At 47.6% G+C, this 23,239-nt stretch overlaps 1 protein-coding gene across 2 annotated transcripts in view; it reads right to left on the bottom strand.

Moving 5' to 3' along the window:
* Positions 1 to 19,948: 19,948 nt before the first annotated feature.
* SOX5 (SRY-box transcription factor 5) overlaps positions 19,949 to 23,239 on the bottom strand; it is a 285,147-nt gene continuing 281,856 nt past the window's right edge. For both annotated transcript variants that reach the window (XM_041484509.1, XM_041484510.1), the window contains one exon: positions 19,949 to 22,617. In XM_041484509.1, the coding sequence (XP_041340443.1) occupies positions 22,314 to 22,617 (304 nt within the window). In that variant the 3' untranslated portion in view covers positions 19,949 to 22,313. The remainder of the gene's footprint in view (positions 22,618 to 23,239) is intronic.

Below are 23,239 nucleotides of genomic sequence, written 5' to 3'. Positions count from 1 at the left end.
CCAGCAGCCAACCCAAACCCGCTCTGGGTCAGTGTGAAGCCATTCCCCTGGCCTGGACTCCAGGCCTCTGGAAACAGTCGGAAAGAAGCAAAGGGAGGGAGCAGAGAGCGCAGAGTTATCTCAGCCGAGGGTTACCCCAGCGGCTCACACCGTCTCCAAGAGGCCAGGTAGAACTGCAGCACCACAACAATGACCTCTGCACTGAGCACTGGCTGAACCCAGGGCAGGAAGTGAGCTCAGACCTGGCTGGAAAGGAAAGGGGCATTTTCCCATTAGAGCCACGTGCTGAGGAGGCAGCCACGGGCCAGCAGGAAAAGGGGGAACCGGGGGGTCACTGCACACCTTTGTGCAGAGCAAAGAAGCTCTGCGGAAGGCCAGAGGTCGACTTCAAAATGTCAGGTCTACGGGGAGCCTCAATTTATCACTGCAAGGATAATTTAAAAAGAAAGAAGGAACAAACCTCTTTCTGAAGTAAAAATTAATAATAATTTTAAAAAATCCTAAACCCAGGTGCAGCACAGCAAAGTAACAATAGTTAGCTCAGAACAGACCAACATCTTTGCTCAGAACAGGAGCAAAGGGATAGGGAAACTTTGCCCACCAAACCCCTGAAGAGGACGGGGGTCACCTGAATCACTTTTAAAATGCCTGTTCAATTTTGATGCCATTTTCTGTACTGTGGATTTTGAACCAGAGAGAGTTAAGTAGGCTTTTCTGAGATTCAGTGTGAGCCTCATTTAAATGCACACTTGTGCTAAGCTCCTGAAAACCTCTGGTGGCAATGATGTAACCTGACCTATTACCTTAACAATTTTATGTGCCCCACCATGCAATTCATGCCCGGAACCACTGGCAACAATTACAGGAGCACTGGGTGAGATATAAAACCATGCAATGTGACAGCTAAATGGCAGTTTTATTTGTTTGTTATCTTGAAGAGTCCTTATTTAAAAGCCACTTTGCACTTCCTTTCTGCATGGAGCAGTTGTCACACTCACACTTGGATCTGTGCTGGGATCCTCAGGGGTTGCCTGACATGTTTGACTTCTTTCAGTTCTTAGAACAGAAGGATGAAACCAATGCCCTTTTAAAGTGCAACACTTCCCTGTAAGGACACCAGAGTATCTCATGGATAGCTCTGTTGGGCAGCTTCCCACCAAACCTTGATTGTTACATCTGGAGCACACAATCCCAAAGAAATGGGTGCACTGCTCGTTGGCTACTGCTCAGCGCTCTCCTGCCACCCCATCTCATAGCTTAAGAAAAGGAATGGCCCAAAACCATGCTACCTTATACACCTTCTATTGACTGACTGAAAGAATGTTTAAGCAAGATCTGTGTTTTACCCCCAGACCTCAGAACAGCCAGCAGTGCAGTGGGAGCAATGGTTGTGCTCCAGGTGAGGGACAGCCCTTTGAAACCCTTTAATTTTAACACCACCAATAGCCAAAGTGTGCCCAGGAAACCCGTCCGTGTGATAGCTCTGACTGAATGGCACAAATTAAAAATTAAAAACCATCCATCTGCATTTGGGTTACCAGAATATCCTGGGCACCTTGAGTCAGCACAAACTCCTGTGCCACAGAGCACCATTATCCAAAGGATAAGTGCACCTGGATATCTCCAGCTATACACTGTTGTGTTTAAAGTGCTGCTGCTTTTCCTCCCCTTTGTCAAGGGCTCTGTGGTGCAGTGCCAGCAGATAAGGATTTGGCATCTCCAGAGATAAGACACAGACCTTTTCTAATTCTGCTCAGCTCCATGTTACGTGGTGAGGAGTAAATTAATTTTGCAGCTCCAGATCAGAGATCAGGTGAGAGGCAGCAAGACAGCCACAGAATTTTTAGATCAAGGGATTCTCGCTCTTTAAATATGCACTCCATGAAAAATACAAGTGTTGCCTTCAGAGCAGTGATTCATGCTTAGCCAGATGTCCTTATCTGCATCAGAGAATATGCCTGTCCTCCAAACCCTCCTGTTAGGTATTTGCTGTGTGTTTCATGGCCTGGGACTGCAGCAGTGGGGCAGGGAAGGGAAGAGGTAGCCCATGGGCAGGCACTCTGATTAATTTGCATTAAACCACAGGATGGAGCCTGAGCTTCTCCAGGCACATCAGCGTGCATCAATCAGCCTTGTTTGTTTGTCTAGGGTGAATGTTGGAGCTGAACACTTGAAACCTCCTCAGCATTGGTAATACTCCTTCTTTCAAGTGAGCCTCCATAGGAAAAAAAACGTCCTTTGCTGTTTTAGACCCCATGGTTGCCTTCCTGGGTCATAACAGAAAGCGAGAAAAAGAAATGCAGCCAGTACATGAGTAAACAATACTGAGAAAAATGCCCAAATAACATGGACAGACAGAGGGATTTACAGCAGCTGCTGGGCACACACAGCTCCTGGAAGCACTGATGGAGCTCCCAGCCCTGGTACCTCCCAGACTGCTGACACAAATGTGAACTTCTCCAAAATTTGCTTTAGCTCTCTCCATTATAAGTTCAAGACACACGTTGCTCAATCTCCCTTCCAGAAGGGATTGGTTCCAAAGTGGTGGTGGGGGGGTCTTTTGGTTATTTTTTGGGGTTTTTATTTTTATTTTCTTTTTTTTTTGAAAGAGGAGACTTTTTTTTTTTTTTTTTTGGAAAGAGGAGACTTTTTTTTTTTTTTGGCTGTGGGGCAATGAGAGTGAGCAAGCTAAATTAATTTAAAAAACAAATTGAGTTAAGGGCAGGGGGGAGCTGATAGATAAGCAGCCATGGGAAATCCATCTAGAGGGAGGACAAACGAGCACAACTTGACTCTCGTGTAACCCCTCATCTATTTATAGGGGGAAGAGTCAGGAAATGAAGTACCTTTCAACAGCAGTTTAAGTCAACAACTAAAATTAATTGCCTTCACTTCCAAACTACAGTACTTGTGCAGGCAGCGCATGAACAGCCAATTTCACACTCCCAGACTCCGGCAAAACATTGGCAGAACCAGCTCCACCTGGAAAAGGAGACAAAGACTGCCTCTCCCAGCCCCAACACGGCTCCTGTTCGCAAGGAGAGCAGGAGGGGCCCTGCTGCTGCAGGGCAGGAGCAGCAGCTCTGCAGGGCGGGAGTGCCCGCAGCTGCCAGGCAGAGACCTGGGGCTGCATCCCACACCTGGAGCCCAGCAGGGCTGGCAGAGGGTGGGCATGGAGCTGGGAACCCGAGAGGTGACCCCAGCCCCGAGAGGTGACGCCAGCCCCGAGAGGTGACCCCAGCCCTGAGAGGTGACCCCAGCCCTGAGAGGTGACCCCAGCCCTGAGAGGTGACCCCAGCCCCAAGAGGTGACCCCAGCCCCGAGAGGTGACCCCAGCCCCGAGAGGTGACCCCAGCCCCCGGGCTCCTGCCAGCCCCCAGCCCCACCAGGCACCCCAGCCCCGGGCTGTGGGGCAGACCAGGGGCTCACCAGGGAGCTGAGTGAGCCACTTGGTTCCCCTGTCTTCGCTGTGTGATCTGATAAAGGCAGGATTGCATTTCAAACCCCTTCTTCCTATTTAACTTTTCTTGTGGACTGAAGGTCAGGAAAGTCATCAGCTCTTTGGATTTTTCTCCCTTTGCAGAGCCTGGTGGCATACCTGCTCTCTGAATGCTGTCCCGTGGGTATTTTTTTATTCACCAGGACATTTATCTCCTTCCAGTGTTCGAGATAACAAAGAGATGGGCTGCGAGCCAGCCCAGCAGCCAGGACTTGGGCTCTCCCCCTCACCCAGAGCCCAGCTCTGGCCAGAGGGCTCAGAGCTTCATTTTCCACACATGAAAGCTGAGCCTTGGCCATGCCAGCCCTGTCTCCAGCCCAGCTTTCACACTGCGTGTGTTTACTTCTGCAGGCTGGACACAAAATAAGATCCTTTTCATTTAGCTGTTAACTGAGATGTTTTCTGATTTCCCCTCAATCTGCAGTGGCAAGGAAAAGATTGTCTGTCAGCCTAAGTCTACCTCAGAACTACCAAGGAACCCTTAAAATAAATGCCAGTAAACATGGGGTATGTATATGTTTGTTTGGATGCTGTGTTTGTCAGAAGTTTTGAATTCCATCCCATTGTTTGTAAATATTCTATATAACTCATCTGTTTTTATGTATTAATTTGTATGTGTTCATGTATTTCTGGTAACAACCTGTTTCATGGAAATATTTTAATAAAAATCTGTGAACATGAGGAAAAGTAGAGCACAATACAGATGCACAAACACTCGCTGCATGACTCCGAGGAAAAAAAGTGTACAAGGAATTCACACATCATCTTAACAGAGAAATGCCTAAACCAGAACGGCTGGGGTGTGCAAATGCAGGCCGAGCAGGAGCACTGTCAGCCCTGCTCTGCTGTCCCGGGTGTCCCTCCGGCGGGGAGCAGGGTGCTGAGCCAGCAGCCGAGGGTGCCTGGTGCTCCAGGGAGCCCTGGGGATGCTCCAGGGAGCCCTGGGGATGCTCCAGGGCCCGGCGAGGCTGAGCCCAGCCCGGCAGCAGCGCTTTGGAGGGCAGTGCTGGGCAGAGGGAGCCTTTCAGAGGGGCAGGGGGTGACACCCCAGCCGTGTCACTGCCCGGGGACAGCCCTGCCGCCCCTCCGGCCTGCTCTGGTTTCTCCCTCGGGCTGGGTTCAACCTGGCTGCCACAACACTGCCAGGCTCACTGGGCCTCGTGTGCCTTTATCAAAGTTTGCTGTGCATTTGGAGCCCCTTTGGAGCTAATGCCAGGCGTCCTTTCCCCTTTCTGCAGGTGCCCTCACTGCAGGGCCCGGCTCTGCTGCTGTCCAGGGAGCCCTGGGGATGCTCCACGGCAAGAGGCTGTCCATCAGCCCCGGGGCTGGAGAGCCCTCAGCCGCCCCCGGGGCCGGAGAGCCCTCAGCCGCCTGCAGAGCCCTCAGCCGCCCCCGGGCCCGCGGAGCCCTCGGCTGCCCCCGGGGCTGGAGAGCCCTCAGCCGCCCCCGGGGCCGGAGAGCCCTCAGCCGCCTGCAGAGCCCTCAGCCGCCCCCGGGCCCGCGGAGCCCTCAGCCGCCCCCGGGCCCGCGGAGCCCTCAGCCGCCCCGGGGCTGCTCCTGTGGCACGGAGAGCAGCTGGGCTGCCAGGAACGCAGCGCCTGGCCAGGCACAGCAGCACCTGCCCCTCATCCCAGCCCTGGCACTCAGCAGGACTGCGCCTCCTCCCCGTCCCTGCCCGGCCCTGGGAAAGCCTGGAAGCCCCCGCAGGGACCCTTCTCTTGTTCCTGCCCAGGGTGATGTGGAAATCCCGCATTCCCCCAGGCAAAGCCCCTCTGCCAAAGGGGAGAGCTGGGGGAGATTCCCGGAGAGCTGCTCCCGTGGTTTCCACATCTCCCTCTCCACCTGGAGCTGGAGCACTGCCAGGGGAAGGCAGGAGTGACCCTGAGGTTTATGGTGAGGAGTGTTTTGGAACACAATGGCGAATTTTGTAACGAAATGCCAGAGCTGTTTACACTTCAGAGAAAGTTTTGGACGCAGTTCCACATCCAAGGTTAATAATAGTGTTTTGGGTGCAGGAGTCATGGAATAAGTGAAAAGTTGGCTCAGAAATTAATGATGAGGAATGAGGAAACAAATAAAATAAGTGATACGAGATGAATTATAGCAGGAGGGACTGTAAACTGACCAGAAACTATTGCATGAAGACTGAGAAGATTGCAATCACATCAAGGCTAAGAGATAAATACAAGTCCCTCAGCATGTCTATTTTACATTAATCTGTGTGTGCCATGAAACACTGGAGTGAAAAAGAAAAAAAGGGAAGGCTAAGCCTTTGGTCAGTATAAGTACGTATCTGCTAAAAAAAAATAAATCTATTTGAACTTTTGCCCAGAACATAGAATGAAACCATCTGCACCATTTTTGAGCTTCATGCAGTTAGGTAATACTTGGGTTTGTTTTTCAGTTCCTGGGTGGTAACAGAGGTGGTGCATGAAGTGGTCCCACATCCCCTGGTGTCACAGCAGAGACAGCCACAACACACAGAGCGTGCCCACGCGATTTCAGAAAGCTAAACCAAACAAACACAGTAACTCCAAACCTCTCCAGAAGGCTTCACCCCAAACACAGTAACTCCAAACCTCTCCAGAAGCTTCACCCCAAACACAGCAACACCAAACCTCTCCAGAAGGCTTCACCCCAAACACAGCCACACCAAACCTCTCCAGAAGCTTCACTGAAACCCCAGCTACAGACATTTACACACCTTCTCACATCAGGTGATTTCTGGCTCTCTCACCATATTTCAGGTCCCATCATGAAAGTAACATGGGGTTTGTGAAAAACTGTTTTAAAAAAATGTTAGCCTTAAAACGTAGAACAGGTGGATGATTGAAAAGCAGCCACCTCCTACTCCCACCCCCCCAATCCACTTTAAACTTTAACTAAAATGCTTTGGCAAAAAAAAAAAAAAGTAGCTGAGAATATAAAAAACTTTGGTTTTTTGTTTGCCATCTCACAGTATGTAATTTTGTTAGAGGAGCTTCAGCCTCTGCAGGCCAAGGCCCAAGTTCTGTGGTCTGTAAGTGCCTGGGTACATTCCAGGTTGTACTGGAGGCTCAAACACCACCCACGAGGGCATGGAATGGTTAAAGAATGGAAGCCAGCAGTGCTTTCCTGCATGATGCTCAGAACAGATGAATGAAGCCACTCCTGCACGTTGAGTCATGGTAAGTTCTGGAAAAGCATGACATTTTTGTGCAGTAAAAAGCCCTGCAAAGATGTCTCTTTTTGGTTCTTTTGGAAGGTGTCTGTTGGAAGGGCAGGATACCTGAGGCACGGGGAAATGTCCCTTTTCAAATCTACGTGCTGCTCTCGTTTTTGGCCTTTTCTTTCCCAGAAGAGTGCCTTCCAGCACACGGTTTCCTTTCAGGCACTCCCACTTGGGAAGGGAGGTAAAGTGGCCCACAGCACGTGTCCCTCACAGCAGGGTTAATCAGGAGTTACTCCAGGGGCACTCACACTTACATCGGTGTAAATCCCATCCAGGTGAGGCCAGAGTGATTTCAGAGCACCAAAGGATGTGACAACAGCAGCTTTCATCCAGGGACTGCTGGTGGCCCCTGCCACATGGTTCTCAGGAATCAAAGCCCAGTGTGTTTGAGCCATGTCAGCTCAGACAGGAAAAGAAAGCAGCCTTTCTGGGCTGTTTCTCAGCATGAAAATTCTACTACAGCATTACTCCAAGGTCCTCCGAGTAGCTGCATTTAATAATGCTTTACAGTAAGGTTCCATTTATAAACACTTCATTATTAATAAAGCATGGCAATTTGTAGCATGCATAAAAATTATTTATATTCATGTGCTAAGCAAGCCCATAGATTTAATAATATTGACGTCTCCTCACACGCGTTGTAACAGCTTGTCACAGCATCATCTGTTCAGCATTTCTTACTAATGCCTTTCATACCATGCCTTAGAATAATTTGTTAAAGGATGCAGCTGCATCTATTAAGCCTTTCATAAATATGAATAGCACATTTTCTAAAATGGCACCATATATTATATTATTACTGGGCATTCTAACTGGAACCAGGATTTCTCTTTCTTGCTTTCCCCCTTTCCTTGTTTCCTTTTTTTCTTTCCTTTCCTCTCTGACCTCTGCTCCTTGTTCCTGGTCCAGCACCTTTGAGTGCACCCTGTACAAAATACACAGTTATGCTTTGCACAGTTCACTTTTCCACTTTATTCCTATTCAGGCAATGCCTCTTTTGGTTTTTTTTTCCCTATTTTCCTTCTTCTGCCAAGTAAGGTAAAATTGTAGTGCACTGAAATGTTATTAGAGATCAAATTCTTAATTGTGAATTTCCTTGCTTTTGTAAGTTTGCCTCAGATCTTTAACATTTTTAATGCATTTTTAAATGTGAATTTCCATGCTATTTTAACTCATTAGTCATGGGCTATCATTTTTTCATGTAATTACTGTAATTTCATCAAGTGACATAATTACAGTAAATACTTTGAGTAATTACTATTCATATGGAAAAAGATATCTGGAGGTGTAATAATGTCATATAATAAAATATTTATGATGTGTAAAGACAAATTATGATGACATATTTACATCACATGGTGGCCTGACAACATTCCATATTTACCTTGGGTGAGGATAATGACACAAGAAGAAGTTTCAGTGATGTCATCTCTTGGTAACGATTCCACAGAGTTGTTCAGCACCGAGGTACAGCAAATTCAATAACTTTTGGAAGGTAAATCACGTTCCCTCACCCCTGGAAATGCCACTGGAGCCAGGGGTTGATCTGCTGAGGGGTGAAAGAAGGATTTATGCCTGCCTTACTGCAGAGCGTGCTCACAGCGGGGTGTGGGAAGAAAAGACTTCCAGCAGGTGGAAGGATCAAGAAAGAGGAGTTTGGAAGAATTCCTGACCTGCCTGAGCTGTTCTTGGCAGAAGAGGCAGGATTTGCCACTGGCCCACAGCCCCCATTTGCTGACCCCGGCTCCGCACCTGCCTGGTGGAAAGGCTCCGTGCTTGGGGCAGCAGCTGGCAGACCCAGACTGCTCCAACCAACAGGCAGCTCTGGGGCTCAGCCACCCGTGTGCCTGAAATCAGACAAAATTGTTACCTTTATTCACTGTGAATTCCCAGCAAAATGGTGCTCACCCTACCTCTGGCCTCCCAGAGACCTGAGGACAGCAAGCAGCAGAGAAAATGCAAGCTACACAGCAAACAGCCGAGGAGAATGCAAATCAAACAGCAAACAGCCAAGAAGAATGCAAGCTACACAGCCAGGTGTGCCAGAGGGAGGCAGAACCTTGCCCAAAGAAGGGGGCACGTGTGCCAGGTGTGGGGCTGGCACCGTGGGTCACAGCAGAGCCCACGAGACAGGCTTGGAGCTGCAAGGGACGTGCTGCCTCCAGACTCGTGTGGAAGTCAGTGCATCTGTGTCTCTGTGCTAAGCCAGGGCCCCAGGAAGGAAAAATGGCAAATAATATGTGCTTGGAGATGAAATATAACTAGTGCACGAGGAGAAGCCCAGCTGGCACAGATAATGCAATTTTTTGCAGCTTTGCTGCTGTCAGCATGGCCCATGCTTGTCTGTCAGGGACACCACACACACCTGAGCTGCTCACAGCACAGGGATATTCCATTTTCCAGTCCTGTGTGGGCTGTGCCCTCTGTGTGAGCTGCCCTTGGCCCTTCCCTGCCATCTGGAGGGTGGAGGTGACTCCTGGCACAGCAGTGCCACGAGGTGTCACCGCCCCTCTTACACCTTGGCCCCAGGACCCTGAGCAGCCCACACAGATACTTCAGGCTGAGGATTATGAAAGCATCATGGTGGCTGGAGGCACACTAAAAATAGAACCATTTACTGATTTCTGGTGACCTGCAGCAGCATTCATTTCCCTCTGAGGGTTACACGTCCCTGCTCTGCTGGGAAGGGCTGGCTCAGTGGGGCTGTGCCTGTTCCTCAAACCTGGAAAAAACACTGTAAAATTGGGGTTATTCTCTGTACAAAGTCATCTAGGACCAAAGTCGTCTAGGAGAGAGAAAGAGTAAAGAACTGGGTTTGGGAGCAGAGAAACTCTTCGGGGAGATCTCAGGGAAATGATGCCAATGCTGTGCCGTGGATATTTGGGGTTTGCCACAGTTAGCATCAGGTGTCAGCAGTGCCATGTCTTTGTGCAGCAGGGAGGCAGAAAACCTGGCTGCTAAGGTCAAAAGCAAAAACAGCTCACTTTTTTTGGTAAAAAATTTTAGATCCGTCTTGTCTTTCTCTGGATTTAGCTTAATAAGTGTCAATGCCACCACTGGGACACAAAGCAAACAGCTAATGCCACTTAAATATAAGCATATGCATATCATACACAAATGTTATCATAAATACCTGTCATTTCTGTTTGCATAAATTCACAAGTTGTTATTTCTGTACAATGAACTTGGTTCATTGGTTTATGACATGAGGTTACATGAACTTGGTTTACAAACCTGCAGAGGTTTTGAGATTTTGAATGGTGTCAGTAAGCCTCAGTGCACTGTAGCCACTGTTCAATTGCTTGCCAGGGCCCCAGGCTAAGCTGCTCTTGTAAATCTTAAACTAGATCCTTGGAACTTGCAGACAAATCCAAAGACCAAGACCAAAAACCAACCAAAAAAAAAAAAAAAAAAAAAAAAAAAAAAAAAAAAAAAAAAGAAAAAATTAGAAATTTCAACAAAAATCCAAAAAACAAGGCAAAAAAACCAAAAAAAAAAAAAAAAAAAAAAAAAAAAAGAAAAAATTAGAAATCAGATGCTCAAGAGAGAATATTCTTGCCAGTAACATGACAGAGTCAAGTTAATTCAAAGTGATTCAAACAAGAGAGATGATTTATTTTTTTTTTTTAGGATATTGCTGGCCAGTTCTGCATCCTGAATCTGATTGACATATGATACTACTAGGCTGAATGAAGACATTTTGCACATGTTTTTGCTTTAAAGAGCAATTGCTAGGGGTAACACTGGTTACTTACGATGTGGAGACAAGCCAAACTATTTGGAGTTATTCTGAATGAGAGTGGATTGCTGGCTATCTCATGCTTCAAGGTTTGTAGGACTGGGTGCATAATTCAGCATTCCTGACATCACCGTGTGAGCACATAAACTCAGAGGGCTGCAGAAGGAAATGGGAGGCTCAGGTTCCTACCAGGTGTGCCATTCACTTCTGGGAATGGGCATTTCCACTACAAGGACTTGAATGAGCTCCTCAGTAGACTTTAGGGGAAGATCTTTGACTTTTGCAGTAATTTCACCACAAAAAGCAATGTTTTGGCATAAATTTTTGACAGGGGGTTTTGGACTCCTTTTTTTCTAATACCCATCTCTTTCCACTGCTGCCTTTAAACATTTTCCTCAGAGTTTTATTATTTTTTAGCAATCTATACCTTTCAGAATATACTTTCCACATTTGGGGATTTTGGAAAGATTTTTCTGAATGGAAGCTCCTCTGTCCCATGAGGTGTCGATGCAATATTGAGAGCAATAGCAAATTAGTTCATTAATTCTTAACAGCAGCCTGAATCTGTAGAGGCAAGCTTGGGTGGGAAAGTCCTTAAATCTGTCAGGATTTAATCCCTCCTTTTGTTTGTTTGCTTGGTTTTCAGGCAGCACAGCTGATCCTCCTGCTACAGCCTGTTCACACTTCGGAGCAGCTTCAGTTTCCCTCAGCATCAGAGAGCTGCGCAGCAAAATACTCCCCAAGTTCTGTTAAAAAAAACCAAAACATAAATCAAACCCGACCCAGCTCTGTTTAACTATCAGCCAAGTTTTCCCCAGCTGGGAAAGAAGAACCTGAGTTCCTGAAGCAGCCCTGTTTTCCTGAGGATGACGTGGCATGAGCACAGGGAGGGAGTGGGAGAAAACCCCACAAAGTGAACCACCTGCTTCAAAATCCACCTGGCAATCCCACCAACACCTGAGCCTGCCTGGGCTAGGTTTCCCCACGTTCAGAATGAAGGTTTTCTAGCCTTTTCCAGGCACTGATTTTACCCTAAACTGGACAGCTCAGGCTCTCAGTCACCAGCACGGGTTTTCAGCAGTTCCTCGCGCGGTTTATCTCCACATCGCTCGTGTTTGATCACTGTGTGCACTCGTGCATGGCAGTGCTCCCTTTTTGGTGCTTTTTGTCACGTTTTGTCACGCAGGGCGAGCTGGGATGCCCCTGCCCTGAGCCAGCTGAGGGCCCAGCACCTCCCAGGGATGCTTTTCCTCAGGGCACAGCGGTGTCAGAGCACCCTGCCTGAGCGTGCCCGTGGTGCGACAGGGCACACGAGCTGCTGAGCGTGTCTCAGAGCGAGCAGCAGCAGGGAAACACGGGGGGAGGGCAGAGATGGAAACAGCCTGCACCAACCCCACTGCTGGTGGCTGGTGCCCACAGAGCCGACATTGCCAGGACACTTGGGAGTAAATCCAGACCCTGGCAGCAGACAGAGCCCAGCAGCACTTGCTTCCAGTCCTTTCCAAACTGTGGTTTGTTAGCTAGCTACTGAAACTTTAAGAAAGTCTAAATGCCTGTAAGTGAAACAAGGCAGAACTCTGTTTCAATAAACTTCAAAGTGGCATTGAGGGTTTTTTATGCATTGTATTTTGTGAGGGCATTTGCTTCCAAATTGTGTTAACAAAAATATGTTGTTTGACAGATATCATCTCAGCAGACAGGTTGCCTAATCTGTTTTATTGACAAATTGACTTATTATTTGATCAACTTGAATATAGTCTTCAAGATATACTTCCATTATAAAAAAGTACATGGAACAGAGAATAATGTGTTTAGTCCATCATCTGCTTTCAGCTGTCATTTAAACATTGGTGTGTCTGTAAGAAAAGAAAAAAGTTATCCAGTTGTTTTGATCATGCTGTCAGAACCATCTTTATTGTCTGGGGGGAATGCCCATGTAATTTCTTCTTCCTTGATACGATAATATCTTGACCCTCCTCATTCAGTCAGAAGAAAGCAGGTTACCATGGCTCTACCCACCACCTACATGAAGTTTCACATTCTATCAGAAGAGAAACAAAGCATCTCTGCGAGCCAGAATCACTTATACTTCACTTCCTCTGTCTTCTCTTTCAATGGGACCAGGAAACAAAGTGAAGTTTAAAGGTTTCCCTCACTGCAGTCAGAAATGCTTTAAAAAAAAATAAAAAATTTAAGCTGTTGTATTGCTGTCTATTCATTAAGGGGGGCGAGGGTGGGCTGTTGGTTATATTTATTTTTAAGTCAATAAGTTCCACTTGAAAAGTTTCAAAAGTATAAAGAATAAAAAAGAAGTAAGATCCGTATGGATGCAGGTAACAAGGCAGGTGTGGCAGCTTTAAGAGCGCTCCTCAGCACATTGGTGTGGGGACCTTTCCTGTATCCTGGCTCTGATGGGGGAAATCCTGCTGATCCCTGCCCCTGGGCTGATGCACAGGCACCGAGGGAGTGAGGAGATCAGGCAGGATTGAAACCTGGACCTGCAGAAACAACCTGCTGCCTTTGGCTGCTTGCTCTTGAAACTTAACGTCAGAAATAAAGTCATACTTGGGAGCAAGGCAGTCCCTAAAAAACATTCCTCCATTTAGTCCATTTCTGGGTGTCAGTCCCAATTTGTCTGCTTGCAATTACACTCACAGTAGGTGGATCAGCTCCACTAGAGATAATTAAAAAGACCCCGTTTTGTGATAAAAAAAAAAATCCCTCTGGATTCCAGATAATTACCAGTATTGAAAATCTTAGCCCTTTAAAATCAAATGGAATAGACTTTTCATTGGGAAAGTAAATGCACAAACTGAATTAAAAAACCCCTTAAGTTGTCAATACAAAGGAAAATTATTTTCTTTTCTTGTTTAACTCAGTGGGTAAATGTATCCTTAGAGGGAACTTGAATAGGCTTTTGATGCACAAAAGCTGGATTTTGATAACATGAAGCCCCTAAAAGAAGCCCCAAATCCAAACAGTTGTGTTAAAAATGTGGGGGCTCTAGAAGTGACAACGAAATCAGAGCCTGAGCTGCACCATCCCTGTCTGCTTTAGCAAAGCACAGATCTGACTAATGGAAACCTGGCCACAGAGAAAAAAACAAACCCAAACCACCCACAATTTGCTCATCTTTGGGGTTTTTTTCTCCCTATTTTTTTTTAACTGCAGACATTTAATGCCATGCTTGTCTGAGAGCTTTTCCTGTAGCTAATAATACTTTGCACTGTAGTGCCTTTAATCCAAAGATCTCAAAGTGCTTTGCAGGCATTAATGAATTAAACCTCATAACACCCCTTTGAAGTAGGCATTATTATGGCAGTCTTAGAGATGGGCTGAGTAATTTTCTGAAGTTGTAGAGCAAGTCCCTGACAGAGTCAGGAATAGCTGCTGAAGTCCTGCATCTCAGCCGCTTCTGCAGCCACCCTGCCACTCTCCCGGATTAGCTCTCTTAAATCATTTTAATTTTAAATAATTACTTTGATTTACTGGCTGTATTTAAGCCGTATCTCTGCTCAGTACAAGGGGAGGCGCTGCTTTATCCGGGTGGGTTAGGCACTCAGCCCCGTGCGAGCTGTGCCCATCGTGTGCAGTCAAAGTGACACAAATCCCGCGGGGGGATGCTCCGGGGGGCCGGGAGGGGCTGGGCAGGGCTCGGCAGCCCCACTCGGCTGGGCTGGCACCCGGGACTGCCTGAAACGAGCAGCAGCATCGCCCGGGGGGACCATGGCACTGGGAGGGTCCTTATGGCACTGCCCTGCCCGTGCCAGCAGGCACTCACATTTTGGGATACCCCAGCCCTCCTGCCAGCAGGTCACTCACATTTTGGGATAGCCCAGCCCTCCTGCCAGCAGGTCACTCACATTTTGGGATAGCCCAGCCCTCCTGCCAGCAGGCCACTCACATTTTGGGATACCCCAGCCCTCCTCCCTCCTCCTGCCAGCAGGATACTCACATTTTGGGATAGCTCAGCCCTCCTGCCAGCAGGTACTCACATTTTGGGATACCCCAGCCCTCCTGCCAGCAGCTTACTCATATTTTGGGATACCCCAGCCCTCCTCTCTCCTCCTGCCAGCAGGTCACTCACATTTTGGGATAGCCTAGCCCTCCTGCCAGCAGCTTACTCATATTTTGGGATACCCCAGCCCTCCTCCCTCCTCCTGCCAGCAGGTACTCACATTTTGGGATACCCCAGCCCTCCTGCTAGCAGGTACTCACATTTTGGGGCACACAGCCCTCCTCCCTCCCTCCTGAGAGTGCTAAGACTGAACACACATTGGAGATTCCAACCAAGCCTAACTTTTCCCAAAAAGCCATTCAAACTTGAATTGCCACACAGGGCTGGCAGAGTGTGCACCAACCCTCAGATTGCTGCTCTTATTTAGGTTTTCAGGTGTAAGTACCACTCTACTGCCCTTTAGGCCCGGCTCTCCTGGAAGTCTCCGTGCTTGGAGCGTGCCCTGCACAGCTGCTCCAGCAGGGATGTGCTGCAGCTGGGGCTCAGCTGCTGCTCACAGGGCTGCCCACACCACCAGCCTGCCCGAGTGAGGCCAAGGATGCTCCAGTGCTCATTTCTTGTCCCTGTCTTTGTGGTTACCTCTCAGGAATCTCTGATTGCAGTGCCAAAGCGCCACTGTGACACCACCAGACACCAGCGGAGCATCCCAGGGACTGAAGCGAGCTCTCTCAGTGGTCTCAGGCAGCAGATCCCCCAGAGAAATGTGCTCAGAGGATTCTCTGTCCCTCTGCAGCGTGTGTTCTCCCCTGGCTGGCCCGGCAGACGCTGCCTGCTCCTCTCCCACGTTGCTTTCCTGCAGCATTGCTGAATATTTATTAAGTGAGAGCTACTGACAGCTCCCCTGCACCCCGTTCTCAGCGATGCCAGAGCCCAGCACCGAGCTCCTGGTGAGGCACATACGCTTCCCTTAACCTTTCCTGCCTCCTGCGGGGGGTCTTTTCACTTTCCTACACACACAGAGCCCGCTCTGTTCCTTGCTTGGGAGGAATGCGCTAATTGTCACACGTCTTTCTTTTTAAAATAGTTTAATGTCATAATTATCCTCATTTTCTTCCTTCCTGCTGCAGGCAATTGCTGGAATGTTTTAGAAGTTTTTGAAAAAAAAAAAAATTTAAAAAAAAAAAAAACCCAGCCAAAACCCCCTCACAACTTGTCTAGGGAGAGAATTTGTACCACTCCCAAGGCTGGGCAATATCAGGACACTAGAAACTTTTTTTTTCGCTTGAGCTGCACACTTAGTGTTTAGCTAGTTGTCATTCCTGGTTTTGCAAAGCCCAGCCTTATGCACACATATTACAGTTTAGATGTATCTCCAGCTTAGACTGTCTCAGGTTCTCCTTGACATTTTTCCACCACAGGTTTAGGGAACATTTTTGCTTCTGTCGGGTACCAGCTCTATCAAAAAGGAAAACAAAAAAGAAAAGACAAAAAAAAAGAAAAAGAAAAAAGTTCTAAGTCACTCCACCTCTGTGCAGGGTGGTGAGAAGACCTCACCTGCTGATCCAGGTGGGCAGCGTGTGCCATGTCCCTTCATCACACGCTGCTGGCAGTACAGAAAAAGGCATTTTGAGGAGTTAAACCACTGTGACCTTTGCTGGCCTGGGCCACCATCACATGGTTCTTCTGAAGCCCATCTCCACCCCCCTGGCCAGGTGCACCAGGGGCTGCCAGAACAGATCTCTGGTTGCTGCTGGGAGGCTCCAGGTGCCCCCTCACTCACTGGAAGAGCAGAGGACAGCCTGGCAAAGCAAAGCAGTGGGGACAGGCTCTTAGGATCTCCTGCTTCCCCAAATATTGCCTTTTCCCTTTAGGAAATCTGGAAGCACAGAGTGGCATCTGTCAAGCCGTAGGCACTTGAGAGTAAGCACCCATCAGAATAACTTACTGTCAAAACCAGGTACAAATTCATTTCATCCCACTTGGTGCCATATGCTGCTGTCAAAACTCCATGAACTGTTTAGGCAGCATGTTGGGACATTCTGACTAACTCGGAGCTGAGCTATTTTTTCCGTAGCTCGTGTCACTGTGTTTATAATTGGGTATTCCCTGAGCACAGCAGGCTCAGGGAGAGCCCAGCCTGGGCAGGGGGCACGGCCAAAGCCCTGCCCTGGCCACCCTGCTCAGGACCTGCTCCTCCCTCTGCTCGGAGGCCGGGGCTCAAAGGCGGGGTGACTTGTGTGCTGTGGCTTGGTGAAAACCTTGAATCTCTGAGCAGACTGGGGAGCTGAATCTAAATCTCATTTTCCGCCGCTGGAGCCCAGCTGTTTGGTTCTCTTTGCAGGAAGGTTGGCTAGCACGCCCTTTGCTGTAAGAAGTGGGAAACAGACCACAGGATAGGTAAAGAACACATTTGCTGTTTTATTGGTGCCTTGCAGGGCAGTAATACTGAAAAAGGGGAATGCAAAAGAAACAAAAAACCCAAAAACCAAAACCAAAAACCCAGGATGGTGGCAATCCACATCGTATTTTTTTTAAAGAGTACATCAACTCCTGGTTTTTTTCATTTATTGTGGCATGAATGATAACATAAAACCAAAACATGAAAATATACAACTTATATTACACTATGTGTTATGAACAAAATATAAATCTATAACTCTATGTTATATTTACATAATTATTTCTTTTATTAAATTTCAAGTGAGATGGTAGGTTGCACATACTTTGTTTTAAGCTCCAGGCATTTGATTGTCTCTATTTCTTTTCTATTTTCATTTCACTTGTAAAATCCAAAACGTTAGAAGGAGTAAGAGCTTTAGAGCCAATGGAGCTATATAAATACTGTTTCAGCAAACCAGTGACAAAAAACACTGGGGAGTAGAGAAATCAGTCAGTAGAAAAAACGAACTTGACACGTTCTTCAATCTGGGAAACTGACAAGTTAAGATAAAGTCGAAAAAATGTAAATATAAACCAAGCTAAACAGACAGCCCATGCCCTGTGAATTGAGGATACACTTGAATCCACAGCGAGTGAATTACAGAGTGATTTGCAGAATGGAAGGGATGGCTCTAGCCAGAAGCGGTGGGACAAAGGAAGCTCCCGTGCCACGCGGCGTGCCCCGCACGCCCGCACGCCGCGCCGCTGCCTCTCCTCGCAGCAGACGAGCTCTCGCTCAGGAAGACCTACATTTCCACCGAGTGTCATTATTTCTGATGGTACAAATGGATGTCAGAGGCTTCTTCGGGGACAATAACAGCTCATCTCTTTGGATTAAAAAGAAAAAGCTCTGAAAATGTGCTGTAAAAAGGTTAAAGACAATTTACTTTCTAAAAAATGATTTAATTAAAGACAGTCTACCGCAGTAACCAAATCTTTGAAATAATGTCTTCGAAGAAAGAATTTCTTCCATGTGCATTCATAATAAGAGGATTTGGTTACAAAACTAATTAAATGCTATAATAATAGCTAGTGTTCTTTTCTGGGGGCCTGATTAATATAGCGGAACGGTTAGATAAAGATGTTAAATGCACTTAAAAATCCTATTTTACTAATATAAGGCATGAATAAATGGAAAAAAGGATATACTCTGTGTTATTTAATTGAGCTTAGAAGCAAGTGCCTCCGTTTTTTCCTTTCTTTTCCCCTTTTCCCCTCTGCTGGAGATGTTCTTTCTCAAGCTCCCAAGATGCATGGTGGCTTCCCCCATGCAGGAGGAGGCGGCCTTACACCCCCAGGCAGCTCCCCAGGGCAGAGGGGCACAGAGCCCACCCTGGCACTAGGGCCTCAATGAGCTTCTAGGGTAATAAATCCTAATCTCTTCTAACCTGGCTTTTCTACGTGCTCCAGGGCACAGAGCCCAGGAAAAAAAAAAAAAAAAAAGAAAAAAAGAAAAAAGACAGGAAGATAATTTTTATAAATGCGTATTTTGCTTTTTTGTTTTTTAGGGGTTTTTTTTCCCCCAGAAAATCAAGAGGGACAAACAGTACCCTATTTTCAAATCTGGTCTTCTGCTGTTGAAGGATATGTGGGTGCTCATCCTTGGACCTCAGAAAATGCTAGCACGGGTGTTAAGCACTTTGCTGGTTTGGAACCCCAGAGCCATTTATTTACATCTTCATCTTTTGGCCTCTTTTTTTTTTTTTTTTTTTTTCTTCCTTTTTAACATTTCTGCATCGGTTTCAACATCCCAAAGGTGGAGGATGGGGACAGTGTGCTGCAGCAGCCCGTTCCCACAGCCCCAGGGCAGGGCAGGTGGGGCACAGCCTCCGAGGGAATGTGCACGGAACAGCCTGCCCTGGCTGGGGCAGGGGACAGCTGGGGGCTCGGGGGGCACTGCCCTCTGTGCCAGGGACACCAGGCTGGGGACAGCAGGCACTGCCCTCTGTGCCAGGGACACCAGGCTGGGGACAGCAGGCTGGGGACAGCAGGCACTGCCCTCTGTGCCAGGGACACAGGGCTGGGGACAGCACACTGCCCATCCCTGGAGCTCATGGACAGCAGGCTGGGGACAGCAGCACTGCCCATCCCTGGAGTTCATGGACAGCAGGCTGGGAGCTCTGGGGAGGGCACTGCCCGCTGTGCCAGGGACAGCAGGCTGGGGACACCAGGCTGGGGACAGCAGGCTGGGGACAGCAGGCTGGGGACAGCAGGCACTGCCCGCTGTGCCAGGGACAGCAGGCTGGGGACAGCAGGCTGGGGACAGCAGGCACTGCCCACTGTGCCAGGGACACCAGGCTGGGGACAGCAGGCTGGGGACAGCAGCTCTGCCCAGCCCTGGTGCCCAGCAGGCTGCCCCCAGCCTCTCCTGGGATTTCAGGGCCAGAAGTTGGTCCCACTGAAGCCCAAGGGCCCCTTCCCCCTGAGCCCTGCCAGCCCAAGGCTTGCTCCAGCCCCAGCCGGCAGCGAGGCACCTACCTGGAGCTAAAACAAAGTATCCTGGTGGCCTGAAGTGACACAATTAAACCGGAGGGACCCTCAACTGTGGTGGAAATCAAGCATCCAGCAAATGTGAGGTGAACCCACAAGAGTCAGAAGTAATTTGTTCACAAAGACAGGGAACAAATTTAAAAGTTTAAAAAAAATTAAAATAAAAAGGAGCAAATATCTGTTTTCACATTGTACATAATAATGATATAAAAACAATTGTCTATTTTTTTTTCCTTCTTATCCAAACAGAGTGCTTCAAAAAAATTGGCTCTAGATGACTGGTGTAATTAAATAACTAAAATGAGTGATGAGAGAGCAGAAGTTAATTAAGATTGAAAACAACACTCCCATTAATTCACTCCATCATAATAAACATCAGAAGTTGACATGGCTGGGGCCAAAATTAAAATAAAAGAAAGAGAAATGGTGTGAGCAGAAGAAGAAGCGATTTGTTTTCATATGTATATATATATATATTTATATATATATAAAAAGGTAAGGTGGGGAGGGGTATCCATTTTAAATAGCCTAACAGCTTCATTTGCTGCACTGCCAAATTAGAACAGAATAAAATAAAGTTAAAAAAGGGGGGAGGGTGTAAATAAATTATACATAATTTACTAATCTGGGAACAGCTGACCATTATTATTATTATTATAATTACCATTCAACACTAGCAAGAAGAGGCAGTTCAACTGAAAAAAAAAAACAAAAACCCCAACACAGTCATAAAATACAAACAGAAAAGAACCCTCTCTGACACGGAGGATATGATCAGCTACTCCAAGCATAATTTCAGAGCAAATCTTCTGAGAGAGAGAAAATAGAAAAGAATGTTTCAAAGCAGAGGTGGAAATCAAAATGGGGAGAACAGAGAAAAAGAAAAGAGATGTAGCAGGGTGCAACTGTCACATGCCCAAACGTGGGAGTATTGTCCTAAGTGCTCAATGGCATTTGCTTTTTGCTTTGCACGAGGTCTGCAGAGCTCAAGTTACACTTCCAGTGGGATTTCAAGAGGCAAAGAAAAGCATTCCCTCCTCCTACCTGTCCTGCTCATCGTCCTGCACCTGCCACCAAGGGCTGAACTTGCCTGACTGAGGGGCTGCTTGCGAAATCAGGGCTGCCAAACAGCGCTGAGCAGGGCTCTGGGCTGGGGCCTCACTGCCACCAAGGTGTGGGGGCTGATTTTATAACTTACAGGGGTGACAACAGCAATGCTGCTCCCTCTGGGAGTAGGAATTCACTGGGAAGCGACACAGAGCTGGCATCCTCAGCTGAAGAACGATTCAGAGGAAGGTCTGTGCCAGGAGCTTCCCTTCCCTTCCCGGGCACAGAGCAGCTCCCGACAGCTCCCTGATCCTGCCCAAGGAAGGCACACAGCCCAAGCAGTGGGGCTGCTCTACAACAAGACTGCAGACTGCTGAGCACGGAGAATGATTTTTCAGCTGTGAGAGGCTGAACTCAGCACTGCACTGGGCTGAGTTCTTGTAACCCCCTTTGGAATACAGAAATCTCCTCACAGCTATCAGCCTTCCTTCCCACACAAACATCCCACTGATAAAAGAACAATCTCTGCCAGTGCACAGGAGGAAAAGAAGTCAGTCAAAACAAAAAAAAAATGGCCCTTTGAATCAGAAATCAGTACTCAACCAGCCCGAAGGGACGAGTTCATCAAACTGGGCCCTCTTGGTGGTAATTTAATTATGCTCAGCACCCGGTAACATTTCCAGCTGCTGTGTCCTGTGCAGAACAAACCACATTTTGGACAAGCCTTTTATGTTGTTTATGCTGCCACTTGAAGTGCAAACTAAAAGTAAAGGTTTCTTACAGACCAAGTTCCTTGGAGGGTGCAGGACTTCATTCTGGAACATGCTTTTTGCCCACGATAGTCCAAGATTATTCTTATTAGTACCATAAACACGCACACATGAAAATCCAAGACCATAAAATATTTTTTATCTAAATTTCTTATGTCTCTCTCTCTCTTTTTTTTTTTTTTTTTTCACCTGAGAACAGCACCTACAGTTTCCTTTAAAAAGCAAAAGCAAAAGCAAAAATATATGTCTAATCTCACCAGCTGCTGGTATATCAGGTTCTTCAAGGGATTGTCTAAGATATAACACTGTCCTAACTTCAGACAGAGCAAGAAGCAAATGGAAAACCAAAGAAAAACAAAACAAGAAGAGACCAACCTAAAAAAAGCAAATTGGACTAGTTCAGCGCTTTAGTACAAATTTGGCACTTGCTCAAAGACTCAGTATGGTGTGCAACTGATGAAGAGAAGTCCTCTCTTGAAAGGAAATGCTTGTTGGGGTTAACAGAAAGACTCCCCACTTCCTTCCTTGCCAGCCACGCGCACAGGCACGCACACACACGCACACTTCTGACCCAGATTTGACAGGGAGGAGGAGGAGAAGGAGGAGGAAGAGGAAGAAGAGGAGGAGGAAGAGGAGACAGAGGGGGTTAAAAGGAATTTTATCTTTTTTTTTCCTGTCAGGTGCATTACCAAAAAAAAAAAAAAATTATTTCTCTTTAAACTGTAGCACAAAACAACAAAACACATTCACAAGCCACTTGTTGGCACTGTGTACCTGAGTGAGAATTTCTAGAACATTGTAGAACAAACAGCCATAAAGTTTATTTGAAAAAAAAATAATAATAATAAAAGGTCAACGGGTAAGACTTCAGTGCTTGGGTATAGCAGCTGAATTACTGGCATTATTTTACCCATAGCTTATATCATTCTGTTGTTGTTGTCGTTGTCCTTGTTTCCTTTCTTCTGAGCCTTTTTCCTTCTGATGCAGGCTGATGTCTATTAGTCAGCTGATGTCCCAACTAGTTAAGACTAACAGTTAAAGTAACAGTCAGTGTATGAGAAAGTTAATGTGCTTGGCCACTGGCAAGGATAAACCAGACGGGGCTTTATTGATTTCTGTTTTCCTTTCCTCCTTGAAGTCCTGCGGGCGGCGGGGCCCCATCAGTTGGCCTGGCCCGCCATGTGGTTTTCACTGTCACTGCCATAGTCTGCATCGGGGTCCTCCTCCTCCTCGTCGTAGTCGTCGTAGACGTCGCCGTTGGCCTCGTCGGGCTGCAGCTCCTCCTTGACGTGCGGCTCGTCGCCCTTGGCCCCGTAGGCGCTCTGCAGGCCGGGCAGGCCGGGCTCGGGGCTGCTGGACACGCTCGAGTGCTCCGAGGGCAGGTGCGGCGAGGGCATGCCCGCCATGGCGATGGCTCCCGGGTACACCACGCCCGCCGTGGCCAGCGGCAGCTGCGCTTGTTGCCTGCCAGGAGAGAGTGCAGGGGTTGGCACGCTGCGGGGAACGCTCGGGCACGCACGGGAGTTCCTGCACCAGCACCGGGAACTCACCGAGCCATGCTCACAAACGAACCCCATCAATTCCACTGGTGAGAAAACCCTCTAGCTGCACCCCAGCTACAGCTTCAGCTGGCCTGCTTGTGGGGAACATGTCTTTTCTGCACCCAAAAATAAACATGCTTGCCAGATGTGGCCCAACCTAAACCCGTATATTTTGAAAAGCTTCCTTTTAAAAAATGCAGCCTGCTATCGGGACTGGACACAGGAGTCCCAGTAAGCAGACATAAACTGCCAACAGGAGAGAGGCAGCAAGGTCTAGGCAGACTGCACGGGAATGGGAAGGGGCTGCAGGAAAATGCCTCTGGGTGAGGAGAAAGCAGAGACAATGCTTACTCCACTTTCCTTCAGAGAGCTGCTCATTACCAGGGAGAGGAACAGTGGGCTTTCTGGAGCCAAGGTGACTTTACAGCATGGGTCACCAAAGGCCTCCCACTGGAAGGTGAGGGTTTCCACTGGGAGCAGCCCTTGTGAAAAGCAGATTCTCTGAAGGAAGAGAGGGAAAAGGCAGACTTATTGAAAAATAAATA

This window comes from Pyrgilauda ruficollis, unplaced genomic scaffold (genome assembly GCF_017590135.1).
Source record: "Pyrgilauda ruficollis isolate IOZ18807 unplaced genomic scaffold, ASM1759013v1 scaffold66, whole genome shotgun sequence".
NCBI classification, from domain to species: Eukaryota; Metazoa; Chordata; class Aves; order Passeriformes; family Passeridae; genus Pyrgilauda; species Pyrgilauda ruficollis.
The sequence above is the reverse complement of the archived record's forward strand: the minus strand, read 5'-3'. Positions and strand labels throughout refer to the sequence as shown.